Here is a 27,462-nt window from a genome sequence, read left to right as displayed (position 1 = left end):
TGGTAAATTTTTAAGTATTACATATTATATCATAACATACACAACTTAAAACTAGGGGTTGCATGATTATTGGTAATGTTAAAATGTACTGTGTATCATATTTTTCATTGAAAAGGTTGAAACGACGGTCCGAAACAATTTTCAATTTTAAAAAAATTACTCAATTAATACATCCATATTACATAATCACATAATTAGGACATTGTTGCAATCTCTTTTAATCACTAGGGCCAATTAATCAATTTTAATATTTCTTTGCAGATGATACATATTGTGTCACGGATAACGATGTATTCTCTCCAGAGTCTAGACTTTTAGACTTACAATTTGACACAAATTATAACTAATGGCAATATAAATCTACAGCAAGAAAACTGTTACAGCACAATAAACTTTAAAAGCAATTAACTGATGAAACCATTATTTTACCATGTTTTGTTGAAAACCTAGTCTAGGTAATTCATTTTTAGGATATATTATATTATGTACTACGGTTTTACTTTCACATATTTAAATTAGATCATGGACCACAATAGATGGCATGGCCGGCACATGTAAAAACAAGGAAATTGCAGATTGAGAAGCCTGAAAATTCATTTGTATTAATTAGGTCATTAGGTGATGTTAGATTAGGTTGATATCATGGCCATTTTGCCAACATTCTCTCTAAGGCAATGATTCCCAAGCGCGGTTGCAGATTAAAGAAGGAATACGAATATTACAACTTTTGATAGTAGATTATGTGAAGATTACAAATAACATCCTGTATATAATATGTTCGTAGAGGTGTAAATCGTAATTATAAAGATTTTCTATGAAAATATCTTTTAAATATAGCAACACATAAGAAATTTAGATAACATTTGGAACTAAAAATGGCAGATATGTCACTGGCATGGACATTAAAAATGTCGCGAGGGTTCCGTCAAACGAAAAAGGTTCAGAATCACTTAAGAGTTTAAGGTGTGCGTGAATAAAATTTTGTATTATATCAAGATCGATGGATGTACATGGCAGCGAAGAACTAAGGACCGAGAAGAGTGGAGGGAGCTAGGAGAGGACTGCATCCAGCAGTGGATCGACCCCGGCTAATGATGATGATATACACTGAGCATTCATTTTGATTTCGAGATTAAAAACTAATGGTTTTGTACGCTTTTCAACATATCTCTCAATGATATACCACCTATCTACATACTACTATAATTTTAACATTTCATCCTTTTATTACTCATGCTATTTGTACGTTTACGGTAAGGTTCCACAGGATATCACTGGAATAGCATTAAATGAAATCTTAATCACTCAATTTTCAAAATTTAGCGCTTTATTTGGTACAAAGATCAGATCCTGCTTAATCTTGTCGTCAACATTTCGGAGCGAGCTGCACAACTGAACCATATGCTTCTTCGAGATTGATTTCCTGGCCGAGTGTTTCAAAGGTGTCTTCAAAGGGGTACTTGCAATCTCCGGTGTCTTCTCCTGATTGTTTGTCATATTTTTAGGACTGAGTGGTTTTGTTTGACTGATGTTATTCATATTTTTACGGGTGACGAGATCGTTGTCAGTATTTTCGTGAACCCTCGATAATCTTGAACAGCGTCGGACGGGTGTTGCAACATATTTTGACTTTACGGTGACAGTGTTACCATTCAACCTACAAACAGAGAAACAGAAAGTAAAATAAAGATATGGCAGTAAATAGGTTTCAATTCTAAGTTGATTATGATATTAAAAATATAATGGAAATCAGTGTAAGAGGGCTTTGCATAGTTCTTGAATGGTTTTGATCTCTTTCAACATCCCTGTCGTCCAGTTGCTTGGTGTACAGTCGATGGCAGCGCCGAATCATCTTGCCTTTTCTGTGAAGTTGCTTTTTCAGCATTTGTAGACATTAAGTTAAAAAAAAAAAAGGAACAGGCTTTTGGATGTGGAACCGCATCTCAGATTAAAATTAACAACCAGGGAATCAAATTATGATGATCTGTCATCTAACATAAACAATTTCATCCTTCTCATTGATTATAATGAATGTTATTTATAATATAACTTTTATTTATTTAATTTATATTTTATGAATGAATTTTATTTTTCGTTTATTATTTTGTTTATGTACTAAAAAAGGAAAAAAATATATTTTGATTGTTATTAAAGTATATGCAATTTTTTTTGACGACGGGTACAAAAATTATAGAAGGGGTACCAGATGTCGAAAGTTTGGGAAACACTGGTATAGACTGTTAGAGGAGTGCATTTACAGCCATTTACTCAAAATTGGATTATCCATCTCTTATTATGTCTACTAAATATGTAGAACTTACTTAATTTAGCAGAACAAATTGATAACACCTTTGTTAACAAAATTTTTTGAAACAAAAGTTCTGGCAAAACAGGGTAACTAAATCTATTTCATTCTCGCTCTACTCCATGTATGCATCTCTGTTTGACGTCACCCCTAGCAACAATAAAAACATTGTATGTAGTGACAGCCGATTTGACAACACATTATTATAATTTTTCACTATGTCGTTATTAATATTATTATAGCGTTATTACTAATCGTCAATTCACACTATGTGCAATGAATAAATGAACAAACCATGAGGTATTGAAGCTTATTAACGAGGTTTATTTATGTATTGAACTATCGAACGTGGAATCCAAACTATATAATGATCAAAATATGAAAAGGCCAATTATCAAAGCTGCACAAACGTCTGGATCTGGAACAATGTGAGCAATCGAAGAGTTGAACACCCTGAATAAATACATTTAACTCCTGTATTTAACAAATACCTACTTAAAGTCAATTTTTGTCATTCTTGTAAAGTTTTTAAATAAATAATTATCAATAACTAATTTCTGGTTTATATTACTTATTGTTTCACGTTTGTTTAAGTAGGACCCGATCCAAATCCTAATTTAATTTTAAATTTGTTTATGTGATTATTTAGGACGAGATATGGTGCAGAAACTTCATTGCCGGCTGTTGTTGTCACGTGTAAGCACAAAATACATCAGCCTCACTTGCCCGACACTGACGACTGGTCATACATTGCCCAGCAACTGGGCAATAGTTGCATCATTTTTTTGACAATTGTATCGGCAATCTGCAATTTTTGAAGCTCGTTTACGGGCCCCTTTTGAGCTGAACGTCTCAAAAGTAAATAAAAGAAAAATAAAAGCAAATTACCATTTTCACTCATAAGTAGAGCATATGGGCCTCCAAAGAATGGGGATTATATTAACATAATTTTTATGAGGAATGGCTGTCAGCTATTCCTCATAAACACCCGTTGGACTCTTGTGTTGGATCAAATGCACATTGAAAGAAAAGCATTTTTTTGTTAGCCACAAGATCAATCCTGCAACCTATGGCTTCAGAGAAGGGCGGTGTACCACTGTGGGGTACTCGTTACACAGTAACAAATACACTATCTAAGAAATCTTTCAGACCCGGATGTAAAAAAAATAATAAATAAATCAAATACTAACTCTTCAATATTTTTCTCTTGAATCGCAAACTGAATCAATGTGGATTTGAAGACATTTTTGACTTCAACTAATTTAGACTCATTCAAAACAGCTCCTTTGGTATCATTCGGATCCAATTTCAATTCCATAAACTTTACCAGAAGAGCATCGAGGGAGTTCTCAATTTGGGATGGCTGAAAACGACAACACAAATAAATGCATGATTGTGATTATAATAGCATTATTTATCGTAAAATACAATAAGTATGTGTAGATAAAACTATTCTTAAATTATTACAAGTGATCACAGCGGCGAAGAGTGGAGTTAGGCTGTTAAGATTTGACATACATAGTGCACACTAAACTTTGTCAGTCAAACATATTATTTGTTTTCATTGAACTAAGATGTGTAGATAGTATGTATTTGTTAGTTTTTAAAATTCAATTAAACCCTGCTTAATCCAACCCATAGTGGAAAATAGTTTAAAATATTTGTTTATCTATAAAATATCTAAAATTATTCCATTAAACCATACACAATTTCAGATATTTTATAGATAGAATAATTTTTATCGATTATGGTTTAATGAATTTAAAAAAAAAAACTAACACCATCTGTAATAATATGTATTCTTAATTATATTAATAAAACGAAAACAAATAAGTATGTATGACTGAAAAATTGTGCACAATTTATGTCGTTTCGCACATAGCATACGTAAACTATTAGGGGTTTAATTGAATTTTAAAAACTAACCAGCACCATCTGCAAATTGTATTCTTAATTCAATGAAAACAACTAATTATGACTGACAAAGTTTAGTGTGCACTATTTATGTGGAATCTTAACAGCCTACCTTCACCCCTAGCCACTGATTGATCGAAATTGGCATTCAATAATAATTATGTTATAGTGCAGGTGCAGTCGAAGAACTATAAACATCAAGAATATAGAAAAGTATGTTTAAAATTTCTTGAAATAAGAGAAAAATTAATAAAACTGACAGACGAGTGTCGGTATCTTTAAGTGTAGATCTGAGTAAATATGCCCTTATGATAATATACACCAAAATTTTATCTTAAACTAAAAACAACGCGTTTAAATTGAAGAAATTGTTCATTAGGTCACAATGTATTTAATAATCACCTCAACCCCTTGGGTAATAGCATTCTTGAAGCAACCGACGGCTCGAGGAAAATCTCCTCGTTTTTCCTCCAATGCGGAGCGACATTCCCAATAGTCGGCGGTATTTGTGATAATACCGCCGACACGCTTCGTGATAAGCGTCAGCCATTCCGCGCAATGCTGCCAAGAGTAACCCTGAATATAAAAAAAACAGTTCATAATTATAAACATATCACATTAGTGTCAAGTTTGATAGTTTTGACAGAATACGAGACATAGTCGGGGCGCTGCCAAGCAAGATGAAACGATGCAATGATGTATAATAATAATTATTGTAAATGCAGTTGAGTAATAGTATAACAATGATGACATTTTCTTGCCAAATTGGTAAATACCAGAAGAAATCGCATATGCACATATTTAAGGTTAAATAATTGTTCCTCTATGGCAGGGTTGACAAACCTTTTTACATACGTGTGCCAAAATTTCTCAAATATTTATCGACTGTCTGACGTGGCTAGCAGTTTTTCATGACAAAAAAAATGTTTTTTTTAAAGTTTTCTAGAAAAAAAATTTTTAAGAGTTCTGTTTAAAAAGTTAAAAAATTACGATTGAGTTCTTGATATTCTATCTTTCACCGTATTTCTAGCAAAAGGCGTTTATTCTTTTTTTGTATTTTTTTCCTTGTTTTCAAATTTCTCAAACAGATCGTGGAAGCATTTAAACCACTCTTATTTCATATTATATTCTCCATCACTGAACGGTTTTCCATTTTTAGAGATTATATTTGAGGAAAAATAACAAGCAGTCATTATACTTAAATGCCTGTCGATAATTAATTTCATAAGGTTTGTTGATAGAATATTTTTATTTTTAATTCCCTGATCCTAAGGCAATAATTGTATATTTACATTTAACGTAATGATTATTCTTGAAAAGGATATGCCTGCAATTTTTTATACAATGCGATTTGCCATTTATGCATGAATTTCGTCATTTCCGTTTGCGCATCGATTGGCAAACATAATATGAAAAACCGAAGAAAATACGCATGGCTATGTCGTCATTATTTTTTAATTTATATAAGTACTTACGTACTTATATATTTATTTGTAAAACTTTTTTATAAAAAAAACACTTTTTAAATATATTATAATATAGAATAGGTAATTTCTTTTTCCTTCAGAATGAAACATTCACGTGCCATGCAAAATCATCTCGCGTGCCAGTAGTGGCACACGTGCCATAGGTTCGCCATCCCTGCTCTATGGTTAAGAATATTACTTAATATATTATATTAGATATATATTTTATTAAGTAATAGTACCTATATTACATTTTTTGCTCTTAGGGGGAGCATATTTAATATAACATGATAATATTATGTGGAGGATATATTAATAGACTTTTTTATAAGAGATGTTCGTTAGCCCTTTGCCCAACCCACCGGATTAAACACACATTAACAAATCAATATGTAGTCACGGACGAAACCCATAACCCAAGATTTTAGAAATGGCCGCTCTACCAATTAGGTCACCGCAATATTTTAGTGATAGATATTTCATTCAAAATATTCCACAGCTTAAATGTTGGATTTTAAAAGAACAGATATCAACGTGAAATGAGGAAAAATAAAACTCACATCAATTATTAAGTTTTGTAGCTCACGCAATGCAGCAACTGCAACCGGAAGACTAACAGATACATCTGGAGAAAGTTGTTTGAAATCAATCGAATCAGCAATGCTTTCAGGGGTGAGGGAAAGCGCCAAAGGAGCCGAATGATCCTCGGGTTTAAAATTATCTTTGCGCCACTCAGCAGCCACATCCTTCACGTCGCCTGTCATGTTTTCATGGAAGGACTCATCATCGGTTATCTCTTCATTTTCCTTGTTTTCGTCATCTACTGGAGGAAGCGAGTCGAGTGATTTCGATGCAGATTTCCATCCGTGATGAGCACCGAAACAATTCAAATGGCGGTAACCGCTGAGAGACTTTCCTCGCTTGTGCAAATAATCATTCAGACGGCTCGTCAGCTCGCTGAGTTTCGGGGTGTGAAGAAAAACAATCGGTGAATGCTTTTTACGGAGTGGCGTTAGGAACTTGACGGATTTTTGTCTTTCAGATACAACGGGCAGAGTGTACTCTTTTGGTGGAAAAATGTCACCAGCAATTTCTTCAATGTCTCGATTCTTCATGTTACCCACGGAAAGGGTTCTCGTCATGCACTTCTTGGCAACATCGGATCCCAAACGCTTGAAATGCACAGTAGAAAGAGACCTTCGCAAAGTTGGTATCTCACTAAAGCGCGATTTCGCTGGTGCCTTATATTGGGCACTCGATAAACGACCAACTATCATTGATTTGCGGTCAGCTTTAAGAGATGTAACTACTGTATTTTGTATGTGGCGAACAGGAATCGGTTTTGCAATGGTCTTCGGTTTGGACAATCTTTCAACAGCTGCCATGGTCCATTTTTTGTTAAGGACTTTCGGTTGCGTCACCGCAGCAGTCGAAGCCCCGGCAATGTTTTTATTTTCTTTTTTATTAGCATGTAGAGAATCCAATTTTGACTGACTGATCGACTTGGGTTTTGACAACCTTTCGACGGCAGAAATATTGAAAGATCTATTCGATGAAGACTTCACAAATGGTTTTCTCGCCGAGTTTGGAATATTTGCTTTTGTTGTACTGTTCACAACCGTCTTAGCAGAATGTATTGACTTCCGATTCCAATCATTGGGACCATGGTATGATGCCGATTTGATCAATTGGGAATGTGGTAATGTTGGCACTTTATGAGAAACCGTGGATGAATGAGAATACAAAGATTTTTTTGATATTTCACTTTTGTTTATTCCGATTGGCGCATGTGGTAATATGGAAGAAGCGCGAGATCCCACAGGCCGAGCGGACGCCGGGTTCTTTTTCGGTTCTTGTAAAACTTTCTTTTCAGAAATTGGAATTGTGTGTGTCTTCTTTCCTTCATTTCGATTAATGGTGGCCAAAAGCTTTGACAATTCAGCAGTTTTTTGGGTGTTGATTTTCCTCAACTATAAATAGAAAGACCATCAATGAAACATTACTAAAAGAAATCTAAAATAAGGGCGTCTCCATGAGCGCAGTGGAAAATATAAACCAATTGCCGGATATATTATACCTATGTAGGTACGGTTTGGAAACTAATACTGAAGAGAAAATTTTGAGAAAAAAACAATGATTTACGGCAATAAAATCCGTCTCTAGTAGAACGTACACAAGACGTCATATACACTCCACACAGATCAGTAATAGTCGGAGTAGGGCTTACCATCTGTGTTCTAGCAGCATGACGGAGTATTCTTTCATCTCTCAGTTTTTTAACTTTTAATTTCATTTCTTCTATTTGACGCTCCTTTTCGAGCCTGACATCCTGAACATTTTTCTTGGCAGAGTTAAAGCCATCCATGTTTTCAGAAACTAACGAATCTCCCGATTTTACAGACTTATTCATATTAATAGCTGGTATTTAGTTTTCAATAATCTAAGAATAGAAAAATCGTTATGTCAAATTTAACGGGCAGACGAAGTATAATATTATTTATTGAGCAACTTATATCTCACGCATGTCTCGTAGCATTGGGAAGTTTCTATCTCAATGCTATTTTCAAATTATATTACAACTTTTACAAAAACAAACGCACAAATACCTATAACTAAATTCACAAACTGTCTGTCACTGACCGGCCGTTGTAAAATTTATTTTCAATAAACAATTAAACAAGCGGTCGTTCAAATTTAAATTTGAAAACAATGCAAATATCAATGCGTTCCGAAAAGTGCAAACTATTTTTAACGTAAAATTGCCTAAAGGCCATATTCCATTGGCAGACGCACAGACCCAACCCGATCCAACGATCGACGCCAACCGTCGTCGCTAGCTATTTGCAATTACACGCAACGATTCAATCTCGTTGGTCCTTGTTTTGATTGGTTAAAATAATAGTAGTGTTGCTATTATTAAAAATATAGGTTGAGTGAAAACTAGATATTTCTTAGATTGGTGGCTACACTGAGCGCATTCTCGCGCAATTTTACGTCAACAAAACTGAGCTGTCAGCTGTCAAACCTAGCGAGATGCTAGCATGATGCTAGCGAGCATCAGATCTGTTAAAATTTATGCGGCCGTTTGACATTTATAGAAAGTTTGTATACTTATTGTTAATTTACATCATGAATAACTGGGCGAGCTTGAATCTCCAAACCAATTGAGTAATTCGAATATCGAAATCGAATAATCCAAAGACTAATTTATTTATTGTAGCAAGTATGGCTATATTTTAACTGGCTCAGGCGGTCAGGACTCGCCGTAAACGAAAACACTGGGTCAAAAGTTGGCTAACTGAAGAACAGCGTGATCGCCATTGAATATGGCGGGTTTTTTACGTTCCACACTATATCTTTGGCGTGTATTTATTCGACGAGGACTGTGTCCTCGGTGATACTCCATATATATTTTTTAAGTTTTCGCCATCTTGTAGTTGTACAGTTGAAATCGACCAGTAGAATGAAATGAACGACCGTTTGCATGACTCAGGCGCATATTCGGCTATTTTCGTACGCTTTCGGCAATCTTCGCTTGATAATGAAAGGATCGCACGACGGATAATAGAAAATTTTCCACTTTCGACCCGATCGCTCACGATCCTTGAAAACCATAGAGAATAGAGTTTGACAGTCGTGGCAGACGATCGGGCCAGACGCAATCTGCCAATGGAATATGGGCTTAAAGCTGCGTTTTTACGTATATTATCTATTGCTGCGTTCAAAGCGCCGCAAAAAAAGGAAAGGAAAAAGGAAAAAATTTATGAAAGGAGTTTTACCTACCAATAAAACTCTTATTATTCATGTTGACTTTGAAGTCCTTGAGATAGGGCTTGCTCTTTCTTCTTCGCGTGAGGTTATATTCTACTAATTTATTTTCCTTTTTCTTGTCGTTGGTCATTCCTCCCTTTTTATTTACTGGTAATACCCGCGCGTCTATTTTTTTATGTATGTAGTTTGGGATCGCTTTGTCTTCATTATGATATGACTCAAGGAACCGGGTAGAAGTTACCTGGATATAATATAATAATAATTATTGGTAGGTAAAACTCCTTTCATTATTAGAATTTGACTTTGAAGTCCTTAAAATATCTGTTTGTTATCACCTGGTGTTGGGTATGCCAAATTCCTGTATGTGACAATGATTCATTAACGAGGTATAGACCATCGTGACTTTCCATGTATATGGTTGAATAGAGAAGTTATTGGGTTCTTTTCCCCTTCTGATGGTGGTGTATCCATCGTTCTCTGGTAGTTGTCGTGAAATGTCGACTCACTACGCCAGTTACCTCTCTTTAAGATATCATCTATTGGGTATATTTACAGTTTGAGGAAGCCACCACTGAGCGGACACTGCTTGGTGGTTCTTGTACCGCTGCTTCCAACAGTACTGACCTTATTCAATTCCCTATAACTGTCCTGGTGGCTGGTTTTGGTGATCCTCTTGAAGATATAAATAATTCCGAAATAACCCCACCTTCCCCTCTCCTTGGGTTTGACATGCAGACGAGTTACCGTAACCAGAATACTGGGTCGACGTGGAAGCGCTTAGCTTCCATTCCGATTGACGATGCTTGGAAGTATCTGTATTTGAGCCAAACATTGGCCATACAATTATGTGGTCACTTTTTTCCACTAGTCCATTGTCTACTATTACTGAGTAGTGTGAGGTCATGAACCCTTCGTCCCGATGCGAGAAGCAGCCGAGTAGGTAGCTGTCCTGCGAGAGATTTCGAATAGGTTGTACTCCACCGGTGTTGTTTTCCTAAGATGATCTACCACTCGTCCTGGATCCCAAACCGGTGGTTTGACGGGTTTCGTTTTTTGTACCGAAATTGCCTGTAACATATTGTGTTGTACTACCACGTTGATGCTGATATCTACAATGATAATCGGTTTGCAAAATGTGGCTATGGCTGACTTATGCACCAGGATGGTGTTGTACGACAAACCCTCCATGTTGTGCATGTAGCCTAGGTATCTGGCCAATTCCATTGGTTGAGGGCCATTATGATCCATTAGGTTCATGTTACCCATGTCATTGTCTTCCATTTGTGCCAAGCCGGTTTGTAAGCTTTTAGAGTCGAAGGCCGCCATCTGGAAGTAAGGAGTCCCTTTCTTCCACCATTCAATTTGATGTTATTTCAACCCCACCCGAAATTATCCATAGTTAAAGGGACAGGTCCTGGGTCCTTGGAGGTTGACGGTTGGTCTCCATACCTACTAGTGTCGTATGTAGGTGAGGTATTGTATAAGGAGGTACTATCGCCCTTTTTCGTAAGTTCACTCCCCAAAAGCATTGTTTCCAGCTCGGTGCCACTAGTAAGTACTTCCCTTTTGCTGAGTTCAGGTGCGCTAGGACTCGTGAAAGTATGTTTGGTGGGGGAAATATCCACGCCAGTCTGAAGTCCTACATTCAGCTGAAGGCGTTGTGAAACAGCGCGCCACTGTCTGTAACGTCTCGTGACACATACGTTGCAATGACATGTGCTGTTTCGCTTGCGAATAAATCCACCTCGGGAACACCCCATCTTTGAAACAGGGGGTGGTTGCTGTGTTGATGAGGTGCCATTCGGGAATGAGTTGTCTGCGGAAGAGATGATCTGCCACGCAGTTGTAATTTCTGCGGAAGTATTGTGCAGTGGGTCTAGGACGATTTGGCACCGCGAACTGGCCTCCGCCGATTGGCCTCCGGTAATTGGCCGCCGGTACAATCGGACGCCGGCCCAATTGGACGCCAACCTAATTCGACGCCGACCCAACTGGCCTCCGGGAGATTGGACGCCGCACAGTTGAATTAAATGCGCAAAGGAATAGACGTACGTTACGATTTGTTGGAGTAAATAAGCAAGTCAGTTTAATATGCTTCTATCTTCTCAGTAGTCGTACCTGATACATTTCGCGCTTGACACATTTTTAATATAGATTGAGAAAAATTATTATGCCTTATGATGTTTATTTAAAGAAAATAATTCTTCCCTCGCAAAAAATTAAAGATGTGCATAATCAATTAATTTATTGTCTATACATGGGTACTTATTTATATTTACAACAAATATTAAAAATAATGTTAGATGTTAGAATGAAAATTACATTATATTTCAGCGTTTTATCGACTTAATATTATAATAAAGCTTAAACATGTATATTATTATGCATAAATGCGTATTTTAAGATAGTATGAAATTGCAAACAAAATATTAAGTAAGTTATCTGCTAATTATAAATGTTTTAGTAGTTTGATTGATAAACTACTTAGGTACTGGGTGCCGGACGAAATCTCGAAGGCCGAAATCCCGAAAGCCTAAATCCCGAAAGCCGAAATCCCGAATATCGAAATCCCGAACGCTGAAATCCCGAATGGCCGGAATCCCGAAGGCCGAAATCCCGAAATACAAACATCAATAATTGCGCAATTTTTGCAAGAGACACAAAAACCCATTTTTTGTGGAAATATAAAAAAAATGTAAAATACAAACATCAATAGTTGCGCAATCGTGAATTGCGCAATTTTTGAAAGATGCACAAAATCCATTCGTTCTACAAAATGGTTTCTCCCGAAAAAAATTGCGCAATCAGAAAAACCCATTTTCCGAAAAAATGGGATTTGTCTCTCTTACGAAAATTGCGCTCACGATTGCGCAATTATTGATGTTTGTATTTTAAATTTTTTATATTTCCACAAAAAATGGGTTTTTGTCTCTCTTGCAAAAATTGCGCAATTATTGATGTTTGTATTTTTTCATTTTTCGGGATTTCGGCCATTCGGGATTTCAGCATTCGGGATTTCGGCCTTCGGGATTTCATCCGGCATCTAGTACCTAAGTAGTTTATCAATCAAACTACTGAAACATTTATACTTAGCAGATAACTTACTTAATATTTTGTTTGTAATTTCATACTATCTTAAAATACGCATTTATGCATAATAATATACATATTTAAGCTTTATTTTAATATTAAGTCGATAAAACGCTGAAATATAATGTAATTTTTATTCTAACATCTAACATTATTTTAAATATTTTTTGTAAATATAAATAAGTACCCATGTATAGACAATAAATTAATTGATTATGCACATCTTTAAGTTTTAGCGAGGGAAGAATTATTTTCTTTTAATAAACATCATCAGGCATAATAATTTTTCTCAATCTATATTAAAAATGTGTCAAGCGCGAAATGTATAAGGTACACCTACTGAGAAGATAGAAGCATATTAAACTGACTTGCTTATTTATTCCAACAAACCGTAACGTACGTCTATTCCTTTGCGCATTTAATTCAACTGTGCGGCGTCCAATCTCCCGGAGGCCAGTTGGGTCGGCGTCGAATTGGGTCGGCGTCCAATTGGGCCGGCGTTCGATTGTACCGGCGGCCAATTACCGGAGGCCAATCGGCGGAGGCCAGTTCGCGGTGCCAAACGTCCCATTCCCTTGTGCAGTAAACGTGATGTTGGCTCGACTGGTAAATACTAGTATCTGTCGGCATAGGTTTAGGAGGGTGACAGATTTTGTGCCGCCCTCGTTGTTGATGTATGCCACCACTGTTTTGTTGTCTGTCTGCAGAAGCAGATCTGATCCTATGATTGATTGTACCTGAGATTGAATTGCAAACATTTCCTTCCTGTTGTAATGCCATGCCATGCTAACTGGTCTTGTTCCCACGTACCTGATAGGTGGTGTTCATTCAGTTGGGCTCCCTAGCCTGTGTCAGCTGCGTCTATCGTCAGGAAGTGATTGATGTGTGTCAACTCTGAGGAGCCTATCACCTGGAGCCACCACATGATGTCCTGTTAGGCCTGTGGTGGGATTGTCGTCTATTGGCGAGAATGGGACCTCGACAATATTGATGACTGGAGCTTTGTAGCCATCGGCAATGCAACCTTCCTCGTGGAAGTAGGATGCGAAGTTAAGTCGCCCCAGAAGGAATTGAACATGTGCCTGCCTGAGGGACCAACTGCCTTTTTGTACCTGCGTTGTGTCAAATCTGAGGATCCTATCGCCTAGGGCCACCACATGATGTCCTGTTGGGCATATGGTGGGATTGTCATCAATTGGCGAGGATGAGACCTCGGCCATATTGATCACTGGAGCGTTGCAGCCGTCGGCAATGCAACCTTCCTCGTGGAGGTAGGATGTGAAGTTGAGTCGCCCCAGAAGGGATTGGGACAGAAGGGGAAGGGAATGTGCCTGTCTGAGGGACCAACTGCCTTTTTGTACATGCATTAGCAGATGGTGACGGAGTGCTACACACTTCTCCGGCGACAGAAATCTCCGCTTGTTGTGCGTGTTTTACGTGATGTCCAGGGACCTTCGTTGTTGGCTTGGGTTCAGACAGGATCTTTTAATATGTATTAACCACCCTAAAGACTGTAGGAAGGTTATCCTGTATTCCACCTGAACCGAGACTGTTTCTCGGATTGGTTGGCTACTAAGAAGTCGTCTAGGTAACTGAATATTCTCAGCCATTCTTTCGTAGGCGTTCGGCGACCCAATTGGTCAGGGATGCCAACATAATCGGAGCGGTTGGCAGCACGAACGGGAGACACGTGAATTGTAGAAGCTCCCCTTGGTAGGCTAGTCGAACGAATCGACGATGTTAAGAAGCCATTGGTACCTGGAGGTACGCCTGGCTTAGATCTATTATCACTAGCCAGTCTTCTGTTTGTAAGACGGCTGGAACCTCGTAATGGTGAATTAGTTTGAATGGCTTGGCTGTAAGAACGCATTCAAACGCTTTCGGTTGAAAACAGGGCATAGGGCCCCGTCTTCTTTCTTGATCAGAAACAGGGTTGAGATAAAAACTGGGGGTTTGACCCGCTTCTTCTAGAACCCCTGAGTTCTTTAAGTCCTCGATCTCGAGAGTGACCTCTGCTGATTGTTGCGTTTGAAATTCCTTCCGTAAAAGTAAAGAAGGACTTACCAATGGTGGTATCTGCACAAAAGGTATGCGGGCTACGGCTATTATTTTTACCAATGTTGGGGGGGGGGGGTACACTACGCCATCCAGACTCCCCGAAAGTCTCTTAGGCGGCCCCCAATGTTGTTGGTCGTCCAGATGCGGTCACCTTCGTTTAGAGTACGGAACCCTGGTGGAGCCCGTACCTCCGATGGAGAACTCCCTTCCCACAGGACGTCGCCTCTTGGGAGTACCCCGGCCATAATGTGAGTTCGAGGGCCTTCCGGGACTCTCAGCTCGGAGGAATCCTTGATAGTGCCTCCCGATTGAAGGTATCCTTCCGGTAAGGATCTGAGTCATGTTCTCGCAAATGTTATTATCCGTTGTCCCCAAAACCCTCTTCGATTTTTTGGTACAGACTCATCGCTGTTATGATGTTTTGAGGATTAGTTGCCCAATCCACTAACCCTTGCATACCCTTTCAGAAGCTGTCCTGTTGGGAAAACATCGCATTCTGGTGGGCCGCGATGGTCCTCTCCGTCAGATGGTTAGATGGTTAGATGATGACGAGTGGTCGCACCGACGTAACTTGTCATTTAGACCTAACTCTACGACCGTAGGGGCCGCCAAGAATTGCTTTTTGGGCGTTGTGCCACTCTTTGCCGGTCCCCCTGCTGAAATAACGTACGTAACGAGGATACCTCAAACATCAGCATCTTAATCGACGTTCGTACGTTGAACTTTTCCTCCTGTAGCAGTTCTGCTTCGCCGTCTGGTGTCCATTGCTTTTAGAATATCCTCTTCACGGTCATTCAGATGTTGCGCCATAATCACTGTCACTATCACTTAACGTTCGTCCAAGATAATTGTTTTGATACGAGGGTGGGTCAATAATTCCTTAGAAAAAAGCATTAAAACAGTTTTTATTTTTGGTTTTTTTTTTATTTCTCAACATAATCTCCTTGGAGCTCAATACACTTGGTTAGACGTTTCTCAATTTTTTTTAAACCGTCAGAAAAATAAGTTTTCGGAAGGTCCTCAAAATAAGCATTTGTCCGATCGATGACTTCTTCATTTGAAAAAAAACGTTGTCCACTTAGCCATTTTTTTAAGTTTGGGAAAAGGAAAAAGTCACTGGGGGCTAAATCTGGCGAATACGGTGGGTGGTCGACCAATTCGAACTTCAATTCTTCAATTTTAGCCATTGATCGTAAACATGTGTGAACACGGGCATTGTCCTGATGAAAGAGGATTTTTTTCCTGTTTAAATGAGGCCGTTTTTCTTCAATTTCGTTTTTTAGCTGGTCCAATAAAGATGCATAATAATCCCCTGTTATTGTTTTTCCTTTTTCCAAATAGTCAACGAAAATAATTTCACGTGCATCCCAAAATACAGTAGCCATAACCTTACCAGCTGATTTTACGGTTTTCGCCTTCTTTGGACATGGTTTGCCTTCGCAATCCACTGCTTTGACTGTTCTTTCGTCTCGGGAGTATAGTGGTGTATCCATGTTTCATCTACAGTCACAAAGCGACGAAAAAATTCATCCGGATTGCGTTGCATGAGCGACAACAGGGCTTTAGAGGCCACCACCCTATTGCGTTTATTGTCGACTGTGAGCAAACGCGGCACCCATCTTGCAGAAATATTTTTCATGCCCAATTTGTCATGTAAAATAGAAATGACGATACCTTTTGAGATCCCTGTAACCTCAATTATCTCACTCAACTTTAATCTTCGGTCACTTAACACCATATCGTGGATTTTATTGATCATTTCTGGTGTAGTCACCTCTACATGACGTCCTGAGCGTGGTTCATCCTTTGTTGATGTACGACCACGTTTAAATTCATTTAACCAGTTATAAATAGTTGCAAGTGAAGGAGCAGATATGCCGTGAACTAAATCCAACTCATTTTTTATTTCCTTTGCTGTTAACCCTTTTATATTAAAATGTTTAATAACAGCTCTAAGCTCAATTTTCTCCATTTTCCATTTTTCCATTTTCCACAAGCAAATTTTTTTTTTAAATCTACGAGAAACACACAACAACCCAACCAATCTGATTGAAACTTCGCAGCATACTGAATCGGTAGTGCCTCTGCATGAAAACAAACCGCTTACAGTACTAGTCGCGCCACCTGTCGGCTTTTCTAAGGACTTATTGACCCACCCTCGTAGTTAGAATGAACTGTCAGACGTAACATGTAAACAATAAGAAAGTCAAATCCTTAATGAAGACAAAGCGATCCCAAACTATATACATAAAAAATAGACGCCCGGGTATGACCAGTAAATAAAAACGGAGGAATGACCAACGACAAGAAAAAGGAAAATAAATTAGTAGAATATAACCTCACGCGAAGAAGAAAGAGCAAACCCTATCTCAAGGACTTCAAAGTCAAATTCGAATAATACATATTACTGTGAATCGTGGTTTTCGTGAGTAGGTACCTACCTAGTCTCTTAGTAGGTACTCAATTTCGTTTTGCATTGCTCTCTGGATTCAGCTGAAGATTTAAGAAGATCAATGAAGTTTCTGTCGCATTTTTGGGTTTAGTGGTTCAGCGCGGGGATACTACCTATCTACTTATTTCCTTTCTTACAACCGTTTACGCTGCCAATAATAAGCAGTCCATCTAGCATGCTCCACGTTCGAGTCTTTTCACTAAAAACTGCTGACTCCGTATCAAACAAAATGGTTGATAGTTTTTTCACTATTAAATTTGCTCTTAAGTTATGGCTTTTCTACGCTTGGTGCTAGGTAGATGAAATCTTGAACATACGTCTCCATCGTTAGGTAGGTGGTAGGTACATTTCATAAAAAAATATTCTTCTTCATTGGGCTCTCGTGACCAAGAATCAGGACCCGGATGATTTTGCCTTCTTCACGGCTTGGTTTCATCCCACTTGACATTCAGTGGTACGTAGGACATGTGCTGGTGGGTAACCCGTGATATTCTTGATATTTTGGTGCATCCATCTGGATGGAGTTGTTTCTCTTCCTATCCGGATTTTACATTCATCAAAAATCATGAGTTTTTCAAGAGTGTCATCTCCCCTGTGGTCTATACTCTATGTATAATAACCAAACAACTGAAGAGTTCAACAATGGCAAACCAAGAAAAATCTTATAAGCATCGACCCTGTTGAATGCTATTAACACGCAATTACTAGGGCCATATTATATCAAATGATAGAATATATCAATACCTACCTACTTGGCATCGATATTGTATCCAAAGAAAGTACCTACCTACTTACCGGTATAAACATCAACGCGAAGAAACCCAACCTGTTGTGCAATAGCACCAGTCAGTTCCAGAGTCAGTTCCTCCCTGATTAGAGACGGGCAAAATATCGAGTATATCGAGAAAAGCGTCATTACATTGAGCTTCTTTACGAGCTGTTTGTTGGCGAATTTAAAAACGGGCGATTCAGCTACTGCGATTTGTTGATTACACACAAAACTTTCCATTCGCTGAGAAGCCACAAGCCAGCGACTATTTTGACAGAACGTAGTTCGTTTTTTTACAGGGATGTTGCTACTGCGTCGCGCAGTAGGCCCACACGCCGGTGTGTAACGTGTAAAGTTGACCGGCTTTCAACTTTTCTCGGTTAAAACCAAATGCCACCTATTTAACACTTACATTATGACGGTACTGCTTTACAGTAGCGATTTATGACATATTCTAACGAAAGCTCAAAGCAATCATATTATACTGGAGCTTCGAGGACAGATGTTTCCATTGAATACTGGGTGTGTGGTGGTATTTCTTTGGGAGTGAAAAGGCCGTGGTTAACTTGGCTCGGCCACGTGTTGCAATAGGTAGGTACCTCAAGAGAATTTCAACCTGGCTTGTTCTTCAAGTCATCCGAATTTCGACGTCGGAGCTATGCGATGCTAGGTAGCATGATCTGGGAAGATGCAAAAATACTGGCGAATGACAGGCATTCTTGGAGTCGTCGTGTAGTGTTCATATTGTGGTCCAGCTATGGGTCAATGACATTGAGCTACTTTAAGCTGCTTGTTGGCGAATTTATAATCTGCTTGTAAACTCGCGCAGTGTCATCATCGAACAAACTAACAAGCAGATTGTAAACAATCTACCGAGAAAAGTTGAAAGCCCGTCTACTTTACACGCTACAAGCTGGCGTGTGGGCCGATATGCGTCTGCGCAGTAGAGCGATAGTGGCGACCTTCCGGTAAAAAAACGAACTACGTCAAAATGCTTGTGGATTTTGAGCTAGTGGAAAGTTTTGTGTCATCATCGGGCTGACTGGCCCGCTTTTAAATTCGCTAAAATGCAGCTTGTAAAGTAGCGCAATGTCATCGAGGCTTTGTGGTGGAAATGGACGTCGACGAAAGAAGAGGAAGAACATATCCACTTAAATTTATTTAATTTAAAAAAAAAATCGAAAGCGAGAGATAAGTAAAGTTAATACCTATTCGAAATTTAAAAAGAATGTCAGCTCAAGTTTCTTACATTTTAAATTTCCTGCCATGTATCCCTGTCGCATCGACTCGAAAGCGTACATTGAGAAAATTTCCTTGAATTTAACCTCAGACCCGAAAACTTTTTGGACGTATGTTAGGAGCTTACGTAACTCTTCTGCACAGCTATCGTCTATGTCTTTTGGGGGTAGTGTATTGAATGGCTATAAATCCATCGCTGACGGTTTTGCTGAATATTTTAGGTCAGTTTATTCCACGATTCCACCAAAACTTCAACCTCAACCTGAATACTTTTCGTCTTCTTGGCCCATACTAAATATTGGTCCTCTTGATGAGTCAGATATGAAATATGCTTTTTCTAGACTATATCTGAAATCCTCAGTAGGTCCAGATGGCATTCCTCCATGGCTATTAAAAGGATGCAAAAAACTTTTAAGCGATCCTTTGTTGTATATTTTCAATCTATGTTTAAGTAAATCTACCTTCCCTGAATGTTGGAGCTTAACTCGTATACGACCGGTGTATAAAAATGGCTCGGTATCTGAAATAACTAACTTCCGACCAGTGGCTGTTCTCTCTGCACCGGTCAAACTATTTGAGTCCATTTTACATAAATATATATATACACAATATGTGGATGGTCAGCTGACTGACGCTCAACATGGTTTTCGATCTACTCGATCAACAGTTACCAACCTCATGGAGTACACTGAATACATATCTCGTTCACTAGACAATCATTGTCAAGTTGATGCAATTTATACGGATATGTCAAAGGCTTTCGATCGAGTTGATCATGATATTCTTTTAACTAAACTAAGTGCAGTAGGCGGATCTATTAATTTTGTAAATTTTTTCAAATCTTATTTTTCGCATCGTTGTCAATATGTCGAGTACGCTGGGTGTGCATCTGAAGTCTTTCAAACTCTTTCAGGTGTTCCCCAAGGAACAAATCTTGGACCAATTATGTTCCTCATATTTATCAATGATATAGTTAAAGCCATGGATGGAGTAGAATTTTTACTTTTTGCGGATGATTTGAAATTATATGCACCAATTCGGAATGAGTTGGACTGTTGCATGTTACAGAGAAATCTCTGTTCAATTGAAAGTTGGTCAAAAAAGAATAAATTAGAATTTAATACTGACAAATGCTTTTGTATTACTTTTTCTAGGTCAAGAACTCCGATTAAATACCATTATATTATGTCAAAAAATTCTTTAAAACGTCAATCTGAGGCGAAAGATCTTGGGATAATTTTTGATTCTTCATTATCCTTTCACTCGCATATAACTTCCACGGCTCTACGTGCGAGTAAGCTTCTAGGATTCATCATGCGACAATCCAAACCATTCAAGAATCCTAATGTATTACGTACACTCTACGTCTCATTAGTGCGTAGCATTCTTGAATATGGGTCGATTATCTGGTGTCCTTATGAGGTTTCCTATAAGCTTATTTTAGAACGCGTCCAGAAGAAATTTCTTCGATGTCTTTATTTTAAAACATTTAACTATTTTCCTTTCGATAATTCGTCAGATGATTATTTTCCGACTGCCTTTCTACAAGGCATGCTTACTTTTCACTCTCTTGAATCTCGTCGGTCTCTTCTGCTGTTGAAACACTTTTGCCTGTTATCGCGAGGGATGGTTTCCAATCCCGGTGTCCTAATGAATTTGAATTTCCATGCGCCTGTCAATTACCTACGTGGTCGCAGTCATGATTTATTCTGGATTGGAACCGTTTCCTCGCGTCAAGCCTATCAGGCACCATTAGCGAGGGGTGCAAGACTAGTAAATGCGCTCCCTAAAGACATAGACATTTTCAATGATGTACTTTGCATTTTATTTTTGAAACTGTATTTTTCTGTATAAAATTGTATATTTTCCGTTCTCAAAAATTAAATTTTTCTGTATTAAATTATACTTAAGTATGTTTTGATTATATATATTTTTTTTGTTATTATTATTGTTATTATATATATATTTCTTTTTCTATATTCTCTTCTCTCTTGTGAGGGTAATGTTTGACTTATAATGTAAATCTCATGTTGTGTACGTCTTGAATTTAGATTTGTTATGTCCACAATGTTTTGTATTCTTAAATAAATAAATAAAATAAATAATGTGCTGCGGTGTATTGCCGAGCAAGTGCATGTGCATACCACGAATATTACACATTCCTTCTATGGACGTAACAAATTAAGTAATGCCAACCGCAAAAAAATCGACCGACCTGCCAAAAAGTGTGACATAAGTTACACAACCTCACGATACATTAATGAGAACGTGAAAAGGTCTTTAATTATTCAATAATATGTGTTAAATACTCATTTTATAAATAAAGTAACGGAAGATTTGAGTGGGTTAACATTTATTGTATGTGAGTGACATATACTTTTCAGTTTCAGCCAGGATGGCTGCGCCTGTCAACTCAGAGGACCTAATCGGTAAAGGATTCGATAAATGTCTCACTGACGGTATCATCAAATTTGGTAAGACTTTGTACGATGCTCCATGAAATTACTGTGATGAATTGAATAGTGCTTTTTGTTAATATTGGCTCTTATTATTCAGGAGGCGGAACCGTCGTGGGAGCAGTACTTTCTCTGCTTTTCTTCAAACGAAGACGATGGCCGATTCTAGTTGGGGCAGGTATGGGCCTCGGAATGGCGTATAGAAGCTGTGAAATTAGTGTAAATGATTTATTCAATTCGCCATCCTTTCATGGAAATGAAGGTAAAATAACGGACTCCGTAACTGGAGAGTTTATTTTACCGAAAAAGAAGTGATGCGGCTGTTGTAATATTTTTAATGTTTTATTTTTGTAAGTTTGTTTCATCGACACGTTTATGTAGAAAGTTTTCTATTATCTATTGATTAAGTGCAATCAAATCATGTGTGCTTGTTATCAATTATGTAATTTGGAATAAATTATTATTTATCAGTAAATCTAAAAAGTTTTTTTTAATGAAATTAAGCCTCTCGACCAGGCGCTCCCAACTGGTTTGTTTTCAGAAGAATATTATTACCAAGAATGAAGTTGCGAGTATAATAGCGCCTGCACACGTGCATGGAATCATTGTCGGCAATAGTGCTTATTTTAAACTATCATGACAATAACTGTTTACACGTAAAAGTGCTGACTGTCTCTCCAATCTCATTCTTCAAGAGTAAGCGAGGCGCGATGTTGTCATTTTATAGTACTATCTGACAAGTCATATTGAAAATCGGTTAAGCTCAAAATGAGTAGTTCGTGTTTTTACCGGCATGTTCGCCCCTATCGCGCTACTGCGCAGGCGCAGATCGAAAATAATCTTACTTGCGCTTTGAATTCGAAACCTTCCAAACTTGTTTGATTCATGCACGCAATCTTACCAACTGTAGGAATACATGTTTCCCCATACATTTTCTTACTGTGCACAGTGAATCTATGCACGTGTAAACGGGGTATGAGATTGGAGAGACAGTCAGCACTTTTACGTGTTAACAGTTATTGTCATGATAGTTTAAAATAAGCACTATTGCCGACAGTGATTCCATGCACGTACAACGTACACAGGCGCTATAATATTTATCCATTGAAATGTCCATAATTAAATTTACCTATTATCTCAAAAATAAATCTTAATGCTATTTTTTTGTGTCCAGAAACTTGTACGTATGCAGTTTGCCGTATTCCAACCTCTTTGGGTCGTATAGTATTGACATAAAATTCATGTCTAAATAAAACACGATTCTTGTCGGTTTACACTTTACAGGAAGCCAGCAGCAAACAAATTTTGAAGTTCTTTTGTGGTACTTTATCCGACACAAATCTTGCAATCGATTTTTAACTAACTTCCCGACTAGCTAGACATTTGAAACTTTTAGAATATATCAGAACACGATGCCAATGCATTTTTTTAATACTCTTAGCCATCTTTAAGTAGAATTGAATTCATTTTCAGTTAATTCTGTTTTGTATGAAAATTTATTTCGACACCATTATTGGGTGCTAGGGGTCTGGAGTCCTAGCAACTAAATTATTAATATATACGTGCGTTACTCAAAATGACATTTCAGTATTATTTCTATAAGGTACAAATTTTTTTGATCGTTTAAGCTAGTCAAGTCAAGTTTATATGATTTAACAGAAAATTTAAAAACGTTGTATATAGAAAGTTCTTTTTATCTTGTAATTATTTTAGTTAATAACTATTGCTGAAAATAATGTTTCACATACATAAGTAGAACCAAAATATCTTTTTATCTTATGTGATCCATTTTTTAGGAAGATGTTATTTACAAAATAACACAGGTACCTACTCAAAGATTCGACTTTTAGATTATCGCTGATAACCATTTTGCACTCAATATATATCCATAACACATTGGGGTTATCTCAGATACATAGCGAAACAGTATGTTTATAAAGTTACATACTCAGAATAGATCTGCCGATACCAAAAGCTCTCGTCTATTGCACATTATTATATTATTTTGGATGTCCAATACTTCTAATTCAACAACTTGGCTTCTTGCTTGAATGAATTATTAAAATTAATTGTCTATTGAATCAACTATTTCAGTAATCATTTTTGGCATAGATGGATTGACGAAACGGAAACCACAGGCATAATATTCTCGGATGATGGAACTCACTTGGTATTTTCGATAAATATAGAAAATGCACAAGAGAATCAATCTTTAAATGAGACATCCACAATGCTATTATGGTACTCATCATTAGTCAGGGTCGATCCACTGCTGGATAAGCCCTCTCCTAGTTCCTTCCATTCTTCTCGGTCCCTAGTTCTTACATCTGCCGAACTTGTTATATATCGTTAATCCAGCAGGTTTTATGGTGTCCCCGTGGTAATTTAATGTCTTTCACAACATTGTATTACCTACTGCATTTGTGCAATCGCCGAGTTAAATTTACGTCCCATTGCCATTTCACGAGCTTAGCAATCTCTTATTCATTAATTTCTTTTAGGAATTGCCACATTATCGAATTTCCATAACACGTTGCGCTACTAGTAGTTTTTGGATTTCACTTTCATTAGACTGTTTCACATGCATATGTGCTGATGATACATTGTTGAACACAGCGCTTTAGGGACAATGGGATGACACTTTTGAAAATAATATTCAGGCGCCCAAATGCACTCCATGCCAGTTTGTGCTCGAGCTGCCTTTTCATGCATACTTCTGCCAATTGACATTTGTTGTCCAAGTAGACCAAGTGCCATTGGCGAAGACCGCTTTCTGGTCAGCAAAGCAGTTTCTTTCAAGTGAACGTATTATACTATTTGCATTTTAGTGATGTCCATCAGAGGCACATGCATGCGCCCGCTGACACATGGTTGGGAACCCGGCGTAGACTGCTGTTATGTCAGCATTGAACAAGTTAGGTCACAATCAAAATAAAATAGATGATTCAAATTCTCTCAATATTATTTGATGTACAAACTCTTAGGTTAAATTGAATAATCAATTTTAATTGAAAATTCGCTCACAAATTCTTATTGTTACCATCAGCCAAAATTTGAATGCATACAAAATCATTATAAAGCTTATTCCATGTTCTAATATTTTCAATCCTGAGATTAAGGAATCTAGAACAATTATATTGCTTGTTTATAAGTGATGTCTTTCGACTGACCTCAAATCAATTGAGACAAATTCTTGTCTTCTGATTGGTTCGATGGTAGGATATGGATGGGTGCAATATTAAAAAAAAAAAAGGTGTAAAGTGTATATTTTAAATAAGTTTCTTAACTGTACTGATGCAGATTGCACAATAGGAAACATTGTTATAAAATTATTGGAACAGCAGCAGCGTTGCCAACTTGACGCCTTTTTTCCAGATTTAGATCCATTTTTTAATAAAAATATTGCAAACATGCAACTGGCGTAAGACTTTAAATTTAGCATTATTATTTAGTATTATTTTATACCATAATCAACTTAACATTTCTCAAAAATTTCTTTAGAACAACAAGACTAGCTTGAAAATTAATATTCCGACTGTACCTTATATTTTAATTATAAACATAACAAACAATGTTTAAGCGATAATCGCATTAATCATTTACAAATTAATAAATTATTCAATGTAACTTATCCTTGAAAAAAAATTGGCATTTTTTGATGCCAAGTGGCTTACTTTTTTTTGTGTGGCATATATTTTGACAACGACAGTTGGCAACACTGAACGGCAGAATAATATATAATGCGGATTCAATAAAATATTCAACATCTTTGTATATATTCTTAAATACTAAAATATTATGCAGTTGATAACTGAGAGTACACATAAATGGTACAGCACACCCCCAACAATAAAACGACTAGAATCATTTGCACAGGCTTGTGATTATTTCATCACAACAAAAATATACAACACTACACATATAAAAATCATTTCTTCTCTTACTTCCGAGGTTTTAGAGTTATAGTATTTCAAAGGTGGCATGATGTAAGTGTTTAAACGAAAACGATAATTATTTTAATGACTACAGCTCGGTTTCTGGTGAGCACAAAGAAAATGGCATCTTGCAGTTGGCAGATTATCTGTGTGTCCCCCCCCCCCGGTGGTATAGATATAACACTAACAAGTGTCGCTAGATTTCAAAATCAGCTAAGTCCATAATGGATGAATAGGAGAAAAACAGCTTTTTGCTTTCTCTAATACACAGTCACAAGGGTGAAAGTTTATATTATTTCGAGTATAGAATATTTAATATTAATAAATTCCACATTTTGATAATGCAGAAATGTTAGAAAGCAGTAGTTCTTCAGCAATTCACAAAGAAGTCAAAAATACCTAAAGTTGGACTTGGCTGATTTTGAAATGCAGCGACACAAATATGCTATAGTTATACATAGCCATAGAAACATTGTCCTTTGTACCCTTTACTTCTACTGAATTAGTCGTAAAGAACCACATCTTTAAATGTAATACAATTTTTTTTCTTATCTTTGTAGGTAATTTATAAAATACCATTTGTGCTTCAAGACAAGAGCGTTATGAATTTCTGCTCGGTTTATAGTGATTAGTTTAACTCATGGGTCCATACGGTCAACCCAAACAAACACATAATATACTGATTGAAAAAACAATTTGTGAATTTGTTTGTTATAATTTTGTTATTTGAGGTGAGAGTTCTTGCCTCTATTCTACTGTGGATTTTAAAATTAATTTTGATATGGATTGATGTTATATATAACTACTTTGCAACCTGCAGTAAGAGAAGAAATGGTTTCCCCCTACATATTGTGACCGCAAACCGATTCAAAATTTATAAGAAGACAGAGAATAGTGAAAAATTGTTCCAGAGTGAAGAGGTTTAAAGCTATGTTTTATCTTATGTTATGTATCTTTAAGATTTGATAATAATAACGTAATCTATTCATAATACGGGAAGATTGATGACAAAGCAACGCAACGAACCGAGTTCCACACTTACAGCGATTTCTACAAATTAAGCACTATACTATGTATTAGACTTGTAAAATCTTACTTCCGTACTTTGTCATGTACTAAATAGGTATATAAAATTTTGAAAAATGTTATTATTTTGTAAAAAGTGCGCACTAACTACGACACTACACTTGAGTCGTTCGGCTAAGTTATTGATTCATCATTCGGCAAGTGAAAATCTATTCAATATAATTATTACAACTATGTTTTCTTAATAATATTTTTGGTTATAATTATTATATCTTCAAAATCATAGTATAATTTACACAAAAACACAGGGAATATCTCGATAATTAGAAATAGTCAATGGCTATTGTTTGAAAAAAAAAGGTAAATGATTATTTTAGCTCCTAAACTTTGCAGATGGGTCTCGGCAGACTTTTTATACAAGGAATGGTTATTAGCCATTTGTCTAACCAATTCGGTCCAGGCTCCAGATAAAACACATTTTCACCAGACGCAGGATACAAACACGAACTCAGATAACCACTATAGACAAAACGTATGCTGTGTTTCTGCCAGTTTAGTTGCAAGCGTCAAATCACTTTTTTACATCAACAACATTAGAGTCAACCATGTATATTGTGTCAATGCGTTAAATAACATGTTAATACAACATACTGCTTACAATAACGCCTGATATAAGTCGACAAAATATATATACATTGCAAAATTTAATATCGAACATTGATCTCATATCACTGTGTTAATTAAAATTCAAATCGGCGAGATTTCCCAGTGCGTTGGCAGTTAGTTAAATAACATATTATTACTACTATAATCGATTTAAATGAACATCCGATGAACTCAGGTGATATCTCTAAATATGGTGGTCGTCATCCTTAACAAATTGAATCACTCTGATTTTTGTTTACATACTATACAATAAACAATTTAAACAATACATAGTAATATAATAAATACACAACATTAATCAATAATTTAACAGAT

General features: G+C 36.9%; 2 protein-coding genes across 3 annotated transcripts; one reads left to right on the top strand and one right to left on the bottom strand.

Annotated features, from left to right (window-relative positions):
- Window positions 1-1,188: 1,188 nt before the first annotated feature.
- LOC147064965 (uncharacterized) lies at window positions 1,189-8,396 on the bottom strand. Its single transcript, XM_085958309.1, has 5 exons — window positions 7,913-8,396; window positions 6,246-7,655; window positions 4,622-4,795; window positions 3,457-3,668; window positions 1,189-1,657 (listed from the first exon to the last, which is right to left on the bottom strand). Exons 1-5 carry the CDS (start codon window positions 8,093-8,095, stop codon window positions 1,306-1,308), a joined length of 2,331 nt encoding a protein of 776 aa, XP_085814435.1. The 5' UTR covers window positions 8,096-8,396; the 3' UTR covers window positions 1,189-1,305.
- A 12,885-nt stretch (window positions 8,397-21,281) lies between these two features.
- LOC147064964 (MICOS complex subunit MIC10-like) lies at window positions 21,282-22,003 on the top strand. Of its 2 annotated transcripts, XM_085958355.1 has the most exons (3): window positions 21,282-21,340; window positions 21,449-21,538; window positions 21,621-22,003. In XM_085958355.1, the coding sequence occupies exons 2-3, from the start codon at window positions 21,460-21,462 to the stop codon at window positions 21,833-21,835; spliced, it is 294 nt and encodes a 97-aa protein (XP_085814481.1). In that variant the 5' UTR covers window positions 21,282-21,340; window positions 21,449-21,459; the 3' UTR covers window positions 21,836-22,003. The 2 variants fall into 2 exon arrangements, with proteins under 2 accessions (XP_085814481.1, XP_085814482.1); XM_085958356.1 differs by having other exon boundaries at window positions 21,282-21,538.
- Window positions 22,004-27,462: the final 5,459 nt, after the last annotated feature.

Source organism: Rhyacophila brunnea, unplaced genomic scaffold, assembly GCF_057557595.1.
Source record: "Rhyacophila brunnea isolate RB1 unplaced genomic scaffold, BYU_Rbru_1.0 scaffold_7, whole genome shotgun sequence".
In the NCBI taxonomy this organism is placed as follows: Eukaryota; Metazoa; Arthropoda; class Insecta; order Trichoptera; family Rhyacophilidae; genus Rhyacophila; species Rhyacophila brunnea.
The sequence above is the reverse complement of the archived record's forward strand: the minus strand, read 5'-3'. Positions and strand labels throughout refer to the sequence as shown.

Bases quoted from the DNA above. Each gene is read 5' to 3' on its own strand.
- LOC147064964 (XM_085958355.1), top strand. From the start codon at position 21,460: ATGGCTGCGCCTGTCAACTCAGAGGACCTAATCGGTAAAGGATTCGAT. The intron at 21,539-21,620 runs GTAAGACTTTGT...CTTATTATTCAG, and splicing joins TGACGGTATCATCAAATTTG to GAGGCGGAACCGTCGTGGGA.
- LOC147064965 (XM_085958309.1), bottom strand. From the start codon at position 8,095: ATGAATAAGTCTGTAAAATCGGGAGATTCGTTAGTTTCTGAAAACATG. The intron at 7,656-7,912 runs GTAAGCCCTACT...TTCTATTTATAG, and splicing joins ATGCTGCTAGAACACAGATG to TTGAGGAAAATCAACACCCA. The intron at 3,669-4,621 runs GTGATTATTAAA...TGTCGTTTTCAG, and splicing joins CTATTACCCAAGGGGTTGAG to CCATCCCAAATTGAGAACTC.